This window comes from Crocuta crocuta, unplaced genomic scaffold, assembly GCF_008692635.1.
Source record: "Crocuta crocuta isolate KB4526 unplaced genomic scaffold, BGI_CrCroc_1.0 scaffold348, whole genome shotgun sequence".
Classification (NCBI taxonomy): Eukaryota; Metazoa; Chordata; class Mammalia; order Carnivora; family Hyaenidae; genus Crocuta; species Crocuta crocuta.
Window position 1 is genome coordinate 872,049 of NW_027529573.1, and position 15,225 is coordinate 887,273.

General features: G+C 41.8%; 1 protein-coding gene across 6 annotated transcripts in view; it reads right to left on the reverse strand.

Annotated features, from left to right (window-relative positions):
- DEPDC5 (DEP domain containing 5, GATOR1 subcomplex subunit) overlaps positions 1-15,225 on the reverse strand; it is a 134,885-nt gene that overhangs the window by 50,250 nt on the left and 69,410 nt on the right. For 3 of the 6 annotated variants that reach the window (XM_077761539.1, XM_077761538.1, XM_077761541.1), the window contains exons 25-27: positions 6,183-6,248; positions 2,157-2,340; positions 871-1,031 (exon numbers count right to left, since the gene is read on the reverse strand). In XM_077761539.1, the coding sequence (XP_077617665.1) occupies positions 871-1,031; positions 2,157-2,340; positions 6,183-6,248 (411 nt within the window). The remainder of the gene's footprint in view (positions 1-870; positions 1,032-2,156; positions 2,341-6,182; positions 6,249-15,225) is intronic. The other 3 variants (XM_077761542.1, XM_077761540.1, XM_077761543.1) reach the window with 2 other exon arrangements.

The following is a 15,225-nucleotide window of genomic DNA, read 5'->3' on the forward strand; positions in this document are numbered from 1 at the left end:
AGTAATAAATAACATAATGGGCTTTCAAGAAAACCCAGAGAGAGTCCAAAGCTTCATCACAAGCAACAAGGCCTGGACTGGACAGCCCACCAAGCTCTCTCTCAGAGGTCCACACTTCTTTGATCCTCTGGCCAGAGGTGCTTTAATGGAGCCAAAGATGATCTGAGGTTTTGAGCTAGGAGGTTAGGAAAGTGGGGAATTTCAAGCGACAAGGAGTAAGCGGGAGCCTAGCCAACAGGTACTCACTGATTGTTCTGGGAAATGATCACTGCCTTCTGGTTCTGGGCACCCATACTTAATTTTCTCTACCTGACTAATTTCAGAAGAGCTCTCCAGAGCCTGGCTGTAACTCAACTGGCATCACTGAGTCTCTGTCACTTATTAGTCTCTGCCACTCACAGATGATCCATTCATGCTTCAACGTGCTAAGCTTCAGTGACAAACAAGAGAAGATGAATCCAGAATATAGGGGGGGGAAATGTATAAACTTCAGGTTTACAACCTACTGCATGGCAGGTCCTGTGCTAGAAATAAATATTGGGTCTAAAATATTCACTATGTACTTTGACAGTTCAGTCCTGGCTCAGCTGCCTGCTACTCCAGGGTGTTGCCAAAGTAAGGCTGTAACACTCCTGAACTTGGTCATATCCTTTTCTTTAAAAGGAGAGTGGTAGATTAAACAGAATTTTAAGATAAATTTGGGCCTAGTGGAGATTATATTTCTCATGTAAAGTAAAATTCAGAAAGAAAAAAATTTTGTGTTGAAAAATAATTACTCCTAAATTTGTCTATTCCCTACCATCTTGAGAATGTACTTGCACAAATTTAGTTGAAAAGAAAAAAAATACAAGTCCCCAGAGAAACACTCACCTCGGCTATAGAGTGGGCTGCTGCTCAGTGGGGGCGGGACAGCAGGATTGGGTTTCTGTGCCTTGGGCTGCACTATGATTTGGTAGCCCTGCATGAGACGCTGGCAGATGAACTCTTCAAACACCTGCTGGGCGGTCATCTGCACACCCTCCTCGTCCCTCCTGAGAAAACAGACGGTTGTTCACATGGGTGTGCTTGGCCCACGTCAGAGTGAAACTCAGAGTCCACGTTCCCATCCTCTGTTTTTGCTTTGACCCCACAAGCCAGCCCTGATAACTATTCTATGGTAGTTCATAAAACTAACAATCCATAAACCATTTTTGGGAGAAATGATCAGTTCAAAGAGGCAGAAGAAGAAGGCAAGTAAGACTAATAGGTAACCTTAGAAAAGCTCAGGGGTGCCTGGGTGGCTCAGTCAGTTGAGCGTCCAACTCTTGATTTTAGTTCTGGTCATGATCCCAAGGTTGTAGGATCGAGCCCCATGTGGGGCTCTGCACTGAGCATGGAACCTGCTTAAGATTCTCACTTTCTAGGGGTGCCTGGATGGCTCAGTCTGTTAAGCCTCAGACTCTTGATTTCGGCTCATGTCATGATACCACAGTCATGAGATTGAGCCCCATGTCAGGCTCCATCCTGACAGCACGGAGCCTGGCTGGGATTCTCTTTCTCTCCTTCTCTCTCTGCCCTTCCCCTGCCTGTGCACACACACTCTCTCAAAATAAATAAATAAACATTAAAAAAATTTTTTTACAATTATTTATTTTTCAGAGACAGAGAGAGACCAAATGCGAGCAGGGAAGGGGCAGAGAGACAGGGAGACACAGAATCCAAAGCAGGTTCCAGGCTCTGAGATGTCAGCACAGAGCCTGACTCAGGGCTCACACCCACAAACTGTGAGATCAGGACCTGAGCCGAAGTCGGACACTCAACCAATGGAGCCACCCAGGCATTCCCCCTAAACATTTTTTTAAATAAAAAAAAATTCTCTCTTTCTCTCCTTCTGCCCCTCTCTCCAGCTAGTGCACTCTCTCTCTAAAATTAAAAAAATGTTTTTAATTAAAAAAATTTTTTAAAAAGATCAGATTTAGTGTGTCCAGAATAACTGCAATAGAAAAATATGACAAAGGATCAATGAGGACAAATGGCTAAAGGAGGCACATCAATAGAACTCTAAAGAGAAAACTGATAGTTCTTGCTTCATAAAATTTTCTAAACAGAAAAGGAGAACACAGGCTTGAAAATGCAGTGTTCTGATGCATCCCCAAAACCCTTCTCTTGACACCGACCTGTCAATGTCTGCTTCTGGGAGGAGATCATAACAGCCCTCCGTGTAGTCGTTCTGCAGGCCCTGGCGGTCAGGGAAGTAGTCGGTGGTGAGGGGGAGACACGCCGGAGTAGTGAGAGACTTCCAGTCCACTCCAACTGTGCAACAGAAGCCTGGCACTACAGGGGGAGCAGACAGTGTCAGAACTGCCTCGTGTAACAGGGGAGAAAGGTACATGTGGTCACCAGGACAGGTGTGGGACATGGGTGGGGTGGGGGGGAGGAGTTCACAGTGATAGATGACAAAATTGCCAGGAAAGGGACGGAGAAGAAGAAAGAGGGTGGGGGAGGGAGAAAGAGAGAAACAGAGTTTGTTAGATAATGAAGTGCATGTGCTTATCCAATCCCATCATGCAAATGGGATTCACAGCTGATATTTTTCATTTTCTGTTGATCTTAAGCTACAGCCACAATGCCAGTGAGGTTACTGCAGGGCAGCACAGGTGGTGTTATGCATCAAAGCAAATCAACATTCCAAGAGCAGAAGACAGGCTCAAGGCCTCTCTAGAGGACTGCAGAGTGGCTGGTGGGGAAAGAAGAGCTCAGCCAGGTTTTGGAGCAAACAGCATATGGTAGCAGAATACAGGAATATTTTCAGAATTGCAAAAATAGGTCACAGATCCAAAAGGGTAGGGGGAGAAATCAAAGTAGGATATCTGGAAAAGCTACAAGGCCAGAACTTCAAGATTTTAACAATCTGGAAATGAAAGCTGCAATCAGCAAAGTGGGCCCGATCACATGGATCTCTCCTGAATCGCCTGCTCTTTGGTTAAAGCAGGGTTTCTCCACCTTGGCAGTACGAACATTTTGGAGTAGATAATTCTTTGTCATGGGGCAGCTGTCCTTTGTATTGTAGGCTGTTGAACAGCATCCCTGGACTCTACTTACTAGATGCCAGTGGCAACTCCTGATTGTGAAAAACTAAAACGTCTGCAGATGTTGCCACACGTCTCCCCAGGGAGCAAAATCATCTCCAGTTGAGAAGCATGGACTTAAGGTAATAAATCAGTTATCTCTTTAAGTAATTTAAGCCAATATTATTTTTCAAATCCTTATACGAGAACAATATGAAGCAGAAACACTCCATGACTTTGCCTCTGAGTATCAAGCAAGGGACACCTTAAACATCCTGTCTTTGGGGTGACAGGATGGCTCAGTCAGTTATGCGTCCAACTCTAGATTTCAGCTCAAGTCATGATCTCATGGTCATGAGACTGGGCCCCACACTGGGCTCCACACTAAGCGTGTTACCTGCTTGGGATTCTCTCTGTCTTTCTCTCCCTGACCCTCCCCAGGTCACACCAGCATGAACATGTGCACGCTCCCTCTCTCTCAAAATAAACAATAAATAAATAGATAGATAAATAAATAAATAACACCTTATCTTTTGCACAGTGCTAATGCAGCTTACATTGTGATTCACCTCTGTCTCATTCACCCTATCTCCTCAGCCGGCACACAGCCTCCTCGGAGCAAGTACTGCAACATCACTGACCCTGAACCTCCCAGAGGTTACTCAATCAGAAGCCTCTCTGCTTAGGGATCTTTCCAGCACATAGTGACACACACACAGTACCCAATACAAGAGAGTCCCAACGAACCCAGAATAAAAGGGCAAGAAGAGGACCCAACGCATGTGCTAAGTCATAGTGGGAAACACACCCCATGTAGCACCACTGCCTTAGGAAAGATGATTTGACCTGCAACAGGACTAACTCCATGGTCTACACAGGTCTAGGGTATTTTGTTTCTTTGTTTGAATTCTATTTTAGTGTGGTAAGCACACTTAATATGAGAGCTACTCATGGCAAATTTTAAGTGTACAACACAGGAATGTTAACTTGGGCACAGTGTTGTGCAGCAAATCTCTAGAATTTATTCATCATGTATAACTGGGACATTACATCCACTGATGTAATGTAACTCCTCACTTCCACCTCCCTTCAAGCCCCTGGCAACCACCATTCCACTCTCTGATTCTGTGAGTTTGACTATACACAGGCCTTGTTAGCTTATTAACACTTTAAGAATTAAAAAATCACAATCCAAAAGAACCTAACTGATAATCCCAATTTCCCAATATGGCAGATGAAGGAGTAAGCTTGTTCCTACTTTCCAGGTAGAACCAGGAGCAGAAGGAAGACATCCAATCAAAACCACAGTAGGAAGCCAGAAGCAGAAGACAGTTGGATCTTTATGCTGTCTTAGATTGTTCTCATTAGCTTCCTGACCCTCTGGATCATAAACATCTTTCAGAAATGTTTTCTGCTGGGCACACACCAAGATACAAAGATTCAAATGTCTGGTCCAAAATCCCATGGTGAGAAAAGTTCCTGATTCTTAGTTTAATGTTTTTTCCCTGGGCAAATAGTGTGGCCTCTTTTCTAACTCCAATATCCTAATGCTCTATAAAGAAGGCCTCTGAGGAAAACCCACAACAGAACCATTAAATTAACAATGATAAATACGAATTCCAAAATCCAGTGCTAGGGTTGTACAGAAAAAATAGGCTCATCTATTCATTGTTGGCAGCCTTCTGGAAAATAACCAACCTGCCAACCAAACTTTGGGGGAAATATATTCCAGGATGTGAACTGAAAGACAAAACATACCTACTGCACCATGTATTATATCTGTATTCAGTATTATTGCAAAAAAATTAGAAACCACATAATAAATGATTATTCAAACTGGGATGTAATGTGTTTGATACTGGTATTAAAAATGACTGGGGTAGGAAGCGCCTAGTTGTTCAGTCAGTTAAGCATCTGACTCTTGGTTTCAGCTCAGATCATGATCTCGAGGTTCCTGGGTTTGACCCCCACATTGGGCTCTGTGTTAGCAGTGTGGAGTCTGCTTGGGATTCTCTCTCCCTCTCTTTCTGCTCCTCCCCTGCTTGTGCACACGCATATGCAATGTGCACAAGCAAACGTGTGCGCTCTTTCTCTCTCTCAAAATAAAGAAATAAAACATTTTTAAAAAATGACTAGGGGCTCCTGTGTGACTCAGTCCGTTAAGCATCTGACTCTTGATTTCAGCTCAGGTCACAATATCAGTTGTGAGATTGAGCCCCGCATCAGGCTCCGCACTGGATGTGGAGCCTGCTTAAGATTCTCTCCTTCCCTCCCTCTCCCTCTGCCCTTCCAGTGCATGAGCATTCTCACTTTCTCTCTCTCTCTCTCAAAAAAAGAGGGTTGCCTGGGTGGCTCAGTTAGTTAAGTGTCCATCTTGGGCTCAGGCCCTGATCTTGTGGTTCATGAGTTCAAGCCCCAAATCAGGTTCTGTGCTGACAGCTCAGAGCCTGGAGCCTGCCTCAGGTTCTGTGTCTCCTCTCTTTCTGCCCCTCCCCTACTCATGCCCTGTCTGTCATTCAAAAATAAACATTAAAATTTTTTTAAATAATAAAAAAAAAAGACTAATATGAGGGGTCTGAAGAAGTAGTAAAAAGATTACTGAGTTAATCATAAATGGGAAAAAAAGATTCAATGATGTATATCTACTGGTCACAGCTAAGTAAAATAATAAAGTCTATCAGGTGGTAGGATTTTTTTTTCCTGGTACTCTGATATTGTAGATATTTAGATGCGCTATTCCTACACAGTTATTTCAATAGATAAAGATGGTTTAAAAAAAAATACAACCAGTCAAATAATTTCAACCACAGGTATGTGAACAGTTCTAGTCCCTTTTATTCCTTTGTTCCCCAGGGCCACCACAAGGCCTTAAGAGCTAAGGCCAGTTCTGGATCGGCATAAAGGCCTCCTGTGAATTCCATTACCCTTCCCACTTGCCGGTGAATCACATTCCAGAAGAGGTTATTTGGCCACTCCCCTCTTCACTTTCCATTGGAGAGGCTGAAGAACTTTCCTTTACCATACTGTCTTCTAGTACCCCAGAGATGTGTGGAATTCTCACAGAGCTCCCCCTCGCTTCCTCATGCCCTGACCACCCCCACCCTGACCCCACCCCAGTCAGCTGCTCCCTCTTACTTGGGTCTGGAGAGGTAGAAATACTGTCCTCTAGAGAATCCTTGTTTTGGGTCCTAGGATTCATACCTATGGAAAGATGAAAACAGCTTGTTTTAATGAGGCTCATTCTGCAAAATAAAGAAATAAATAAAAGTACTGGCCAGTTATGGTTGAAAAACCCCAAAATCATAGCTAAAAATAAAAATGTGAACCAAGTACAAATTCTGTGCTGAATATTTCAAACAGCACAAAAGAATCAATCAAAGAAAAATGAGCAATCTAAAACCTGGGAATGAGCCAGTACTTTACTCTAAGGTTATCAATACCCATTCTTTGCCCAATGAGACCATTAGCACTGGCATACATGCACACATGCACACACACACCCCAGCAAAAAGCAACACACCATTTAAGAAGGTGGCCACATTTCAAATCACTTCAACAAACTGGAGAAATCTTTAGCAAATACAAAATGACCTATTTAAAGTTTATTTCACTTATCAGTCATCGTTATCTGGAATTTCCTTCTCCAAATCATAGCTTTCTGGAATATGACCTAGGACACATCAAAACTCACCACTTTAAGAGAAAAACAATGATTTTCCCTATAAGTGTCTGAAAGAAAAAACAGAAACATTCTTTGAAATGCAACTAATTGCCTGAAAAGCAACAGAACTAATTTTAAAGTACATATCAATATTTATTTTTTATGTTTATTTTTGAGAGAGACAGAGTATGAGCGGGGGAGGGGCAGAACAAGAGGGAGATAAAGAATCCGAAGCAGGCTCCAGGCTCTAAGCTGTTAGCACAGAGCTTGACATGGGGCTCAAATTCACGAGCCTTGAGATCATGACCTGAGCCAAAGTCGGATGCTTAACCAACGGAGCCACCCAGGTGCCCAAAGTACATATTAATATTTAAATGTCCCTTTGTAAACATAAATACTTACTAGAAAATTATGATACTATAAAAAGATTAGAAAAATCCTCACCAAACTGTCAACAGTGGCTCCGTCCAAGGAGAAAGCTGGGGGAGGTGACAGGAGGTAAGCCAGAACCTGTAGTTTTTATTCTAGATATCTTTGTGTCATTTGAATCTTTTATAACAGGAATAAATATGTATAAATCCCTTGTGGAATCTTTGAAAGGACAAGCCACAACATGAGAGAAAGCATCTGTAAATCACCTATCCTGCAAAGGACTTATAGCCAGATTATATAAAGAGCCCTCAAAACTCAAGAACAAGAGCACAACCTAATGAGAAATGGGGCAAAAGATTTGAACATTTCACCAAACATACACAGAAACCAAATAAGCACATGAAAAGACGTTCAACATCCTCAGCCATTACGGAAATGGCAAGTTAAAAGTACAGTCAGATGCCTCTACAGACCTCTTGGAATGGCTAAAATGACAAGTCATGCCAAGTGTGAATAAGATGTGGAACAATGGAAACCCTTACTGAAGATAGGAATGCAGAATGGTGCACCGCTTTGGAAAACAGTTCAGTGGCTTCTTTTTTTAAAAAAAATAACTTTTGTTAACGTTTATTATTTTTGAGACAGAGAGAGCGTGAGCAGAGGAGGGGCAGAAAGAGAGAGAGAGACACAGAATCTGAAGCAGGCTCCAGACTCTGTGCTGTCAGCATGGCTGTTTCTTTAAAAGTTAAACAGATAGGGGTGCCTGGCTGGCTTAGTCAGAAGAGCATGAGGTAGATACCTCCAACTCACGGTCGTGAGTTGGAGACCCCCATTGGATGTAGAGATCACTAAAACAAATAAACTTTAAAAATGGTAATAATAAAATAAAAGTTAAACAGGGGCATTTGGGTAGCTGATTTGGTTAAGTGGCCAACTTCAGCTTAGTGGTATCATGGTTCCTGAGTCTGAGCCCTGCATTGGGCTCTGTGCTGACAGCTCGGAGCCTGAAGCCTGCTTTGGATTCTGTGTCTCCTCTCTCTCTGTCTCTCTCCCACTCACACACACTCTCTCTCTCAAAAATAAACATTAAAAAATTTTTCTTAAATAAATAAAAATAAAAGTTAAATAGATATTTTACTGTTTGACCCAGCAATTCCATGCCTAGGAACTTACTTAAGAGAAATAAATAAACCTGTTATGTAAATGTTTACGGTAGCTTTATTCATAGTTGCCAAAACGTGGAAACAGTCCAAGTATTTTGTAAATGAAGGGATAAGCAAACTAATAAAGTCATATGATGGAATACAACTCAGCGAAAAAAAGTAATAGACATTCAAAAACTTGGATGAATCTCAAATGCATTATATGCTGAATAAAAGCAGCCAGACTCAAAAAGCTACATACTATTTAATTCCATGTGCATGACATGCTGGGACAAGACAAAACTAAAGGGACAGAGAATAGATCAGTGGTTGCCAGGGGACAGGGGTGGGACTAAGTAAAAGAATTTGGGGGGTAATGGAAATATTCTGTATCTTGATGTGTTTGTTGATGGTTATATGACTATATGCATTTGTCAAAACTCACAGAATTGTACACTAAAAAGAGTGAATTTTACTGTATATAAATTTTAAAATTAATAAATTTTTAAGAATTTAAAAAGATGATGTTACACAGCCAAAACAATTTTAGAACTTTTTTGGAACTGCCTTCAGTAGATTTTCTTTTTATTACCATTCATCATAACAAGATACAACTTTTTTATTAAGTCAAATAAATATAGTATTTCATTTTATTCAAACCCCTACTATGAGGCAAATATGAGGTAGATACTATTCCTCTTCTACAGATGAACTAAAGCTCAGAGAAGTGACGTAACTTACTGAAGATCACACAGTAAGTAGGTGAAACCAGCATTTAGACTTTGCTTAACTCTACAGATGTCTTATTTCCAGACTCTCCATCTGGGGCACTGGTTTTCAGCTATTGAAAATGTTATCTGATATAGGTGGATTAGGAGGAACTTAATGGAGAACCATGGGGGAGAAGAAGGGGAAAAATAGTTGGGGAGAGGGAGGGAGGCAAACCATGAGAGACTCTTGAATGCTGAGAACAAATTGAGGGCTGATGGGGGTGGGGGAGAGGGGAAGGGGGGTGATGGACATGGTAGAGGGCACTTGTTGGGATGAGCACTGGGTTTTATATGGAAACCAACTGGACAATAAACTATTTAAGAAAAAAAAAAGAAAGAAAATGTTATCTGTTCTTTGTCAACAACCAAAAGCCATTTGGAGCTAAATTTTCTGAAAAAGCTATCTTGGCTAACAACATCCATTTTCATGCAAACACAAAGCAGGACTATTAAGAAGCAACCAGGTTCTTCAAGAAAACAGGATTTTCTTGTTCATCCTGAGAACTGGTATGAAGGCAATTACAAAACTGGCATTCTCAAAGTATTCTGAGCAACAGGAAATTGTTAAATATATTACCTCACAGGTTGAGGTGCTAAATTTGGTCATTAGAGCATCTTTTCTTTTTCTTTTCTTTCTTTTTTTTTTTTAAGAAAACCCAATCCAGACTTGGCCTGTAAGAACTGAAATTCTTAGACTAATAAAGAAACAGCTCAACTTATAATTTTGTAGGGAATTCTTTGAGCTCAAAGAGGCAACCAATAGGCTCTTAGTCAAGAACTGCACCATCTCTAACAAAGGCACATTTAAAGCCACCAGTCTTTGATGCTACACATACACACACACACACTTTATTTTTAAAAAAGAGCAATGAGAAATATTTAAAGATATATTTTCAGCTCTTTAATGAGGTTCTTTATACATAGTATCCTTGCAGTTCAACCCAACACCCTGCCTCTCTGACCAGATCTGCCTGAGACTTACTTTCCATCAAACGTACTGGTTGTTGGCATATAACAAGCTCCACAATTTGAGATGACCAAAATGAGACCTCACGGTCAGTCAGTTCTGCTCTAACCTAATATTTGTGAATGAGCCCTCATTCTCACAACAGAAAGCCAGACATTCAGCTTGGGCAGCCAACGCTGAAAGTCACCATCTTAACGTGGTCTTTTGAGATCTGTTCAGAATCAAGAAGTCTGAACGTGTTCTTTGCTTGCTAACCTCAGGCCAAAATGGGTAATCTGTGTAGGGCCTTTGGGACTGGTCCTGGCCAACATCTAGAAGCCTGCATGTGGGGCTAGTCATTTCTCCTCTCTGGGTTACAGAGATGGCACTTACCCATAAAAATCCCAAGCCTGGGTGAAGGACTCTGAGGCCATTTTCTCCAGCTTCAGGGGATTTTTGATGATTTTACTATGATTTACTTTTTATTTCAGCTCTCATGCTGCTAAATGTACCTAATACTCAACACAAATACAAAGCTGCAGATTCTGAGTCCCAACACTCAGAATAAAGCATGGCATCTGGTTGTTTTCTCTTCCAAAATTATCTACAGCACATATCTCCAGTGAAGGGAATGACAGTGGCTGAGAAGTCTTATAAATGGGTACCCAGTTAAAGAAACAGAGGGATAAAAACCATCTCCCTAGGAGGGAGGTGGGTGGGAGACAGGTGACAGATACTAGAGAGGGCACTTGTTGTGATGAGCACTGGGTATTGTATGCAAGTGGTGAGTCACTGAATTCTATTTCTGAAACCAATATTGCACTGTATATTAACTAAAATTAAAACACACACACACACACACACACACACAACTCACACACACTATCTCCTCAGTTCCATTGACCACCTGGTCCCTGCTGGGAAGCATGGTGATAAATAAGAGTACAGGTACAAAGCCCTAGCCAACAACGCTCAAAATGAAAGTCTACAGGGCTAGGAGGATACCCACAGAGACACCACCCCTGTGAATCGTGATTCACATATGAATCATGTCCAAATGCAGGAGAAAATCTGAGTCACGCGTGACTGCCTGCAGATGGTACAAACAGGCCGAGGAGGTGAAGGTGGGGTCACAAATGAGGTTCTCCCATTTCTTTTCTATTTTTTTAACAAATGAAAAGATAACACCTAGTGTGACAATTTTGCCATTAAGGAGCTCAATCTACTTTTGCTCCTTACAACAACCCTGTGAGGCAGGTAGGCAGGTGAAGATCTTTATGCCCTTTACACAGATAACGAAGCTGAGCAGCAGCAAAGGCTGAAAGCTACACTCCAAAGACCATGATGAGTGGGTCTGGGACACTCCCAAATCTATCATATCATAAGGCAGCAAAGGTCATATGTTCAAAACACATGGTATCGCTGGAACCACTAAGTCCAGCTCCCCATGAGAGGGCTTCATCATTGTTACTTTGCAAAAAACTACTTTGAATAGAATCCCAAGCGAATGGAGAGCCAGAGCTCCCCTGAGGTGAGGAGAACTGGTGTCTTAATCATTTGTTTCTTCTAAGGCTTTAGCACAGTGCCTACAGTTCAATTAACATTTATGGAGTGGTTGAGAGTATAGGTAGTTTGAAGAAAGCAAACCATATTCCATGAACACTGAGGATGGATTGAAAAGAAAATCACTTCAAAAACAAGCAAGGCAGAAAAAAGACTATCCAAGCCTTCGAGAAAAGGAATCCGGTTAATTGTTCAACAAGGTTATAAGACAGGGAAGAAAAGCATTCTTTAGTAGAGGGAAAGCTAACCTCAGAAAGCTTTTAGTATTCATTCAACTACCTGATACATGCCAGGAACTGTTTTAAGTTCTGATGATACAGCCATGAGAAAAACGCAAATCCTTATTTTGTTGAAGCTTACAATAAAAAACACAAAATTAAAAGATCTAGTAATGACAGGTGGCATTATGGAGAAGTAGCAGGGAGGGAAGATGGACAGGAAGTGTCAGGGTAGAGAGTGGCAATTTGGGTTAAGACCTAAATGAAGAGGAACAGAACAAGCTGTGCGTAGGATGGCCATATCATTTATCATCCAATTTAGGACACCTTTGAGAGTGAAAGGGGACACTATTAATAATTATACAGGACAATGAATTCAAACCAGGCTGTCCTGGACAAACTTGGACATGTGAACCTTAGCCATAAAGCTCTCCAATTTAAGGGCAGAGCAGAGTGGAGAGCAAGAAAAAGCACCGCAGATTCAGAGTGTGCCTGATACATTTAGGAAACTACTACAATAATAAAGTGAGAGGGGAAAGCAGGAGATGAGGTTTGAGAGTAACAAAGGGTTGCAAGAGGCAGGGGGCTCTGTCGACTACTGTAATCCGAGTGCACTGGGAAGCCTTTGGAGGGTTTTGTGCACAGAAGTTTCATGATATGACTTCTATTTTCAGAAGGTCACTCTGAATTGCTGTGCTGGAAATAAACTATATGAAAGGGCAAAAGGAGGAGGCTGAGAGACGAGTTAGAAGGATATCACAACAACCCAGGCAAAAGACGAAGGTAACTTCAATAGGGCTGGGACTGGTAGAGGTGATGACATATGGAAAGATTTGGGATATATCCTCATAGATCTGACATTAATTGGTTATTGTACATGGTAATAAAAATTATAATGATTTTTACCTAATCCTTTCTGTGGCTGGCTAACATAATCAACTGGGAAGCACAAGATCAAAGATGACAGTTCAATTCCTATGTGACCCCTGGCCCCTTTGAAAAGACATGCTACTGGTCCTAAAGGGACTGGGCAAAGGTAAGGATGACCCTACTTAACTCTATTACCCTGACTAGAAAAACAATCTGAGGAGCCCATACCTTCTCCAAGAAGCTACATATTCTAGAACATATTTATGTAATTGCACACTTGCATACCAATTAAAGAGAATGATTTTGTGGGCTGTTCAGATGCTTCTCACATATGGCAGCTTGGTTGTGGAAGCACAAATTCATTTGTCAATAAATGTGTTGAACACTGTGGGGAAAAGATGAATAAAGATAAATTCTTTCAGTCTAGTGCAGAGACAGACATAGAAACAAACAGCGGGATCATGATATGCCAAGTAGTACAATTGGGTTATGCATATGAAGCAATGTGGAAACATGCTGAACATCTCCTGGGAAGGCATGGGAGGAGAGAGAACCATCAGGGAGGACTTCAAAAGAGAGGGTATTTTTGGGGTTGAACCATAAAGACTGAGCTGATGAGGTGCTGGGTAGCTCAGTTGGTTAAACGCCTGACTCTTGGTTTCTGCTCAGGTCATGATCTCATGGTTCATGAGTTCAAACCCCATGTAGAGCTCTGTGATGACAGTGCAGAGCCTGCTTGGGATTCTCTCTCTCCCTCTATCTTTGCCTCTCCCCTGACTCATACGCAGATGCTCTCTCTCTCTCAAAATGAATAAACTTAAAAAAAAAAAAAGAACTCATGCTTGCCAGGCAGAATCAGGGTTAAAGATAGGGAAAAAGTATATTCTGCAGGGGTGCTAGTCCACACAAAGAAATATGAGGACAAAGATCTTTGGAGGATCCACAAGCAATGGCTGGAATATAACACATGCACATCTCATAAAACACATGACAATGGCAGCTAGCTCTTACTTGTTGAGCATGCCGGGAACCATTCTAAGCACTTTACATGGATCATCACACTTAATATTCACACAAATCTTCTTCACAGATGATGAAAGTAAGACAGATAGAGGTTACTTGGCCTGAGGGCCTCACTGCTCATTAGAGGTGGAGTCGACTCACATCTGAAGCATCTAGAGCCTGAGTTCTTTCTATATACAGTGATGTGTAGAAGTGGTGGCCAATGAGGATGCAGGCAGCAGACAGGTCATGACCAGTGTTACAGGCCATGAACCACAGAAGGGTTTTATATGTGGGAAGGAGTGGCTGATCAGATCTGCACTTGGAAACATCTCCTTGGTGACAGTATGGAAGATGATTCAGAGGGGACAGGGACAAAGCAGGAAGACCACTCAGAAGTCTGCTGTCATAATCCTGGCCAGAAATGGCAAGGGTCTGAACCAAAGCAGAGGCAGTGAGATTGGAGGGGAGGGGCCAGAGTCCGAAGAAAGAGGGAACATAAGAGAGTGAGTGGGGAACCACAAGACATGATTTTCCTTGTCAGTATATTGAGGATGAGGTACTTGGGAGTTATCCAAGCAGAGAGGGCCATCAGGTGCATGGATCTATGGTGCAAGAGTACAGAATGGAGAAGGGCGAATGAGAGATCCAGGTTGCAGCAAATGCTTTTCCCATGCATGTGCACCAGGGAATCTTGAGCTCAGAGGACTCCATGATGATGTCATTAGAGGATCTCCCACAACTATCCCCACATAAGGATTCTTTGAAACGTCCCTATCTTTCTCAAAGTAAATTTCAAAATTACCAAAGACTCATCTTCTGAGGAATCACCTGGTCTACCTAAGCTATCCCAGGCCCAGAACCACTCTAGGACTAGTCAGGGTAAATCCTGGTGCTGTTACCATGGAAATCTGTAATCCCCATGCTTCAGATCATCAGCAAAACTAGCTCAAACTGTAGTCCCATGATCCCAAGGGCAGCCCCTCCTCAGTACAACTCCACCCCACACAGCCTGGGAAGCTCAAACTCTGGGTCCTATAAAATAGCTCCTTGGTTTAGCAAAATGGAAAGATTGCCTTTGTTACAAGAGTCTGGCAGCCAAGTAACATTTTAAGCACCCCGAGTGCAGGCATAAAACACATCTTATCACCAAACTGTTATCCAATTTGTCTTTTCATTTAAAGAGAAATAAAAAAAGAACAAAAGAAACAGAGAAAGAGGAAGAGAAAAAAGAAAAAAGGGATGGAAAGAGGGAATAAATTAATTAATTATAATCCTTTAGGGATTCTCTTACTGCCAACCAGTTTTCAAGACTTAGCCATAGACCTCTAGAAATATTGTTGGATGAAGCAACCAATGAATGAAGGAAACTTCATGAACCAATTTCATACAACTTCACTTTCACTATACATTTTTTAAGCTAAGTTTTAGAAATGCAAGTTAGTTATAGAAAACTGAGACATAAAGTAGCAGTCCCATATTCACCCTCTCCTAAGTTTTAATGTCTTTTACACTCCTGTTGAACAATATCTGTCCTTTGAGGCTTTCCAAAATCTCCCCTTAGTCATCCTACCTCCTTTTCCCCTACACCATAAAGGTACTCTGAATAGTGTGGTCGAAATGAGGAACAGCAG